Genomic DNA, 3,210 nt, shown 5'->3' with positions numbered 1-3,210 from the left:
CCCGTTTATGCAAATCCCGCCAGTGCAAGCGCAGCCAATCAAACCGCGTGCAAGCTGGGAGAGCCAGACCGCAGTTAATTTCCTCATATTCCAAACGAGATATTACAGTAGCAAATCACCCGGTTCTTTACGACCAGAACTATTTACCGGGATACAAACCGGAGGAACCAGGCATGGAGGGAGGTGGCAGAGACAGTGGGTGAAACTGGTAGGTTTTTCGCCTGTTTGGAGAGTTTATATCCAGTTTACTTCGTTTTAACATTGCTATTGCTTTGTATGTCGGGGGCGGGAGATTCATGTGATTGGTTGTTGGTCGCGTTGCTCGCAAAAAATCGCCAAGCTTCAGACACGCCCAGCTTCAAGATTTTTTGATGCCTGTAGTTTAGACTGGCCGTTACGCAGACTTTTGTTCCTCCTTGTTTCGTTGTTATTGTTTCACTGAGCGAGCGGACCCGCGATTTTTTTTCAAACGCTTTTTTGCTCCATCTGCAGCGCTAATAGGTTTTGTGGGCTGTGATGATTCGGCTGTACCTTTAGTAATGAATATTAAATGTTGTGAGGAAATCTTTCCACCAATAATTCCAATAAGTAATCCAAAATGTATTCACTTCAGGTTTACGAAAGTCCCTGTAATCAGATTACTCGTTTTTCGAGCTGAATACAGTTAGGCTACTTGATTTTTGTATTCTGATTACGTAACGCCGTTACATGTATTCCGTTACAACCCAACCCTGTGCACAACACACATCTAATTAAATGCCAGGAAACATAATAAGAGATGTAAGATTTGTTTTATAATAAATTAGTTGTTTAATAGCCTGACCTGGAGTAGTATGCAACAGCCTCCTCATAATCCTTGGCTCTGAAAGCTTCATTGCCTTTCTCCTTTTCGTGATTTGCAAGAAGCAGCTTCTCCTGTTGTGTCAGCACTGGACATTTTGGAACACATATTTCAGACAAATTCCCACATACTTATTGTTTCAATATGACCACAAAATAAATATATGAGTTGCTCTGCGTAACACCTTACATGAGGCATCCACTTTAGTTTTGATTTTGGGGTGTCCCTGGTTTATAATGGCTGGTGCATCATGTTTATCCAAATTTCTGTCGATTTTTTCAAACTCTTTTTCGACATCAAACCTGGAAATAAAGCATTATTTTGGAAAAATGAGATATTCTGCAAAGTGATGCTGCAGCATCAATCATTAAACTGTTGGTCATTGCTATGAAAGAAGCTTTGCTGAGGCCATTTCACACAGTTACATCTCTGGAGCCTTTCATGTACAGGGCCTTCTTTGACAATGTGTTCTTTCTTCTGAATATAAGAGACCAATGTAGAGACACAATGACTTACTTGTCCCATTCTCGATAATCATGTGGGAGAGTGTGTTTTGAAAGAGTCCTCTTTTCTTTTTTAACTGAAGTCTGTAATGAAAGGAGACTCCATTTTGAGTATGTGTCTTACTTGAACACTGTTGCGTACACAGGTGGAGACTGTTTACCTGGCATAGTGGAACAGAGCAATTGGAACCTCTTATCGGTGGCATATTTTCAAACACCAGAGCATCCAACATTGACTGCTGTTTCAGTGAAATCTCTGACGCTTTGGTTTCTTCTTGCCATTTCTGTAAAGAAAAAAGTATTTATTTGAAAAATGACTTTATATCCGAGACAACAGTGAACAGGATTATTTAAAAAAAAAAAGGGATATATTGCATGCCTTCAACTCATCAGCAATTTGGCTCCACTCATCATTTGGAAGGCAAGCAGCTGTGGACACACGCTTTTCCTTCCTGAGGGCCAGGCTCCTAGGGTCCAGTTTTTCCAAGTGATCCTCACAGAACATAATTAGATGAGGATAAATGCCCTCGTCGCCAGACCTTGACACAAAGTAAAATATTATTTTCTTAAAAGTATATTAGACTGTATTGAGTCATAATCTTGTCCTTTATCCTTTTGCAATTGGTAGTTACTTTACACCTCTGTTGATTACCATACTAAATCAATTCTACCTGTTAAAGGGCCCATGTCATGCTTTTCTGGTTATGACCCGTCCCCTCGTGTTGTGAAAGTTTGTCTGCATGTAAACGGTCTGCAGTCACACATCCTCATGGTACACCATGTAGCGAGTAAAACTCTAACACAGAAAAGACCTGTCTATGCTGCCCCAGAACGCCTCGTTGGAGATTTTTCTTTTTCCATTTTTTTCTTCCTGGGTACCGCGACGTGCCTAGGCGCTCCAACAAGCCATGTAGGACAGAGAGTGAATACACATACTCTACAGAGATGCTGAATGAGAAACCAATGTGAGTTAGGAACATTGAACAATGTAAATCTTTTCTAGTATACCTCAACAATGGAATTATGATCAGTGGAAATGGCCATGACATGGGACCTTTAACACTCAACATCAGTTATGTGGCTTCTACCTGAGCACCGTGCAGATCTTCTCTAGGTATTTTACATCTTTGCATTTTCCAATGTAGTCGTAGTCCAGATGCTCCACAGGGACGCTGCAGTCCTGAGGGGGGGGGCGGTGGTGAGGGGGGAACGATGCCTCTGTGCGGCTCATATCTGGAACAATACCACTCTTGTCAGTTATTCCTCAAACAATGTTGTTCTGTTATAAGCAGGTAGAAAGTAATACAACATTATAAATAACTATTTCATTCAGATTACCGTACGTTTATAAAGGTTAGGCTAAATTACGTAATGTGATCAAAATAACGTGAGTTAGAAGTTTGTTTTTGAGAAATTAACAAAGGAATTGCCAAATCCTTCTTTACGAAATCTAGGTGGTCCTCTTGGCTGATAAACGTTATTATGCTATTGAAAAACTAAAGAAGTGTATTACCTGTGGCTGTTCGGTCTCTGTAGCTGAACAAACTGTTTGTTACTATGGAAACCGCAAACGGAAGTAATCTGTACTCCAGAGCGGAAACACGTGACACCGTCGACAGAGGGCTCCAACTTTGAAAACGTGGTTGATCAGTGGCTGTCCAGTGCCCTGCAGAGGAACGTGTAACAGAAACAAGTGGTGCTCAACCCGAGACCTGCCGGAGGACATCACTGCACACACAGCTCTGCAGTCACGTGTCAGACTTCTGTAAGTATGTTTTTTTCAAAATGTATGTTTTGTTATGTTTGTGCTCCAATGACTGTATGTAGCTGCTCCCCTAATGTTCCACGTTAAGCAGCTGAACGACA

General features: G+C 41.3%; 1 protein-coding gene across 1 annotated transcript; it reads right to left on the bottom strand.

Annotated features, from left to right (window-relative positions):
* Nucleotides 1–783: 783 nt before the first annotated feature.
* On the bottom strand, nt 784–2,884 carry LOC104960141 (sperm-associated antigen 1-like). Its single transcript, XM_010788106.1, has 7 exons — nt 2,858–2,884; nt 2,433–2,577; nt 1,724–1,883; nt 1,506–1,628; nt 1,358–1,428; nt 1,031–1,143; nt 784–929 (listed from the first exon to the last, which is right to left on the bottom strand). The coding sequence occupies exons 2-7, from the start codon at nt 2,573–2,575 to the stop codon at nt 811–813; spliced, it is 729 nt and encodes a 242-aa protein (XP_010786408.1). The 5' UTR covers nt 2,576–2,577; nt 2,858–2,884; the 3' UTR covers nt 784–810.
* Between the last annotated feature and the right edge of the window lie 326 nt (nt 2,885–3,210).

Source organism: Notothenia coriiceps, unplaced genomic scaffold (genome assembly GCF_000735185.1).
Source record: "Notothenia coriiceps isolate Sejong01 unplaced genomic scaffold, NC01 NC01_scaffold00031574, whole genome shotgun sequence".
NCBI classification, from domain to species: domain Eukaryota; kingdom Metazoa; phylum Chordata; class Actinopteri; order Perciformes; family Nototheniidae; genus Notothenia; species Notothenia coriiceps.
The sequence above is the reverse complement of the archived record's forward strand: the minus strand, read 5'-3'. Positions and strand labels throughout refer to the sequence as shown.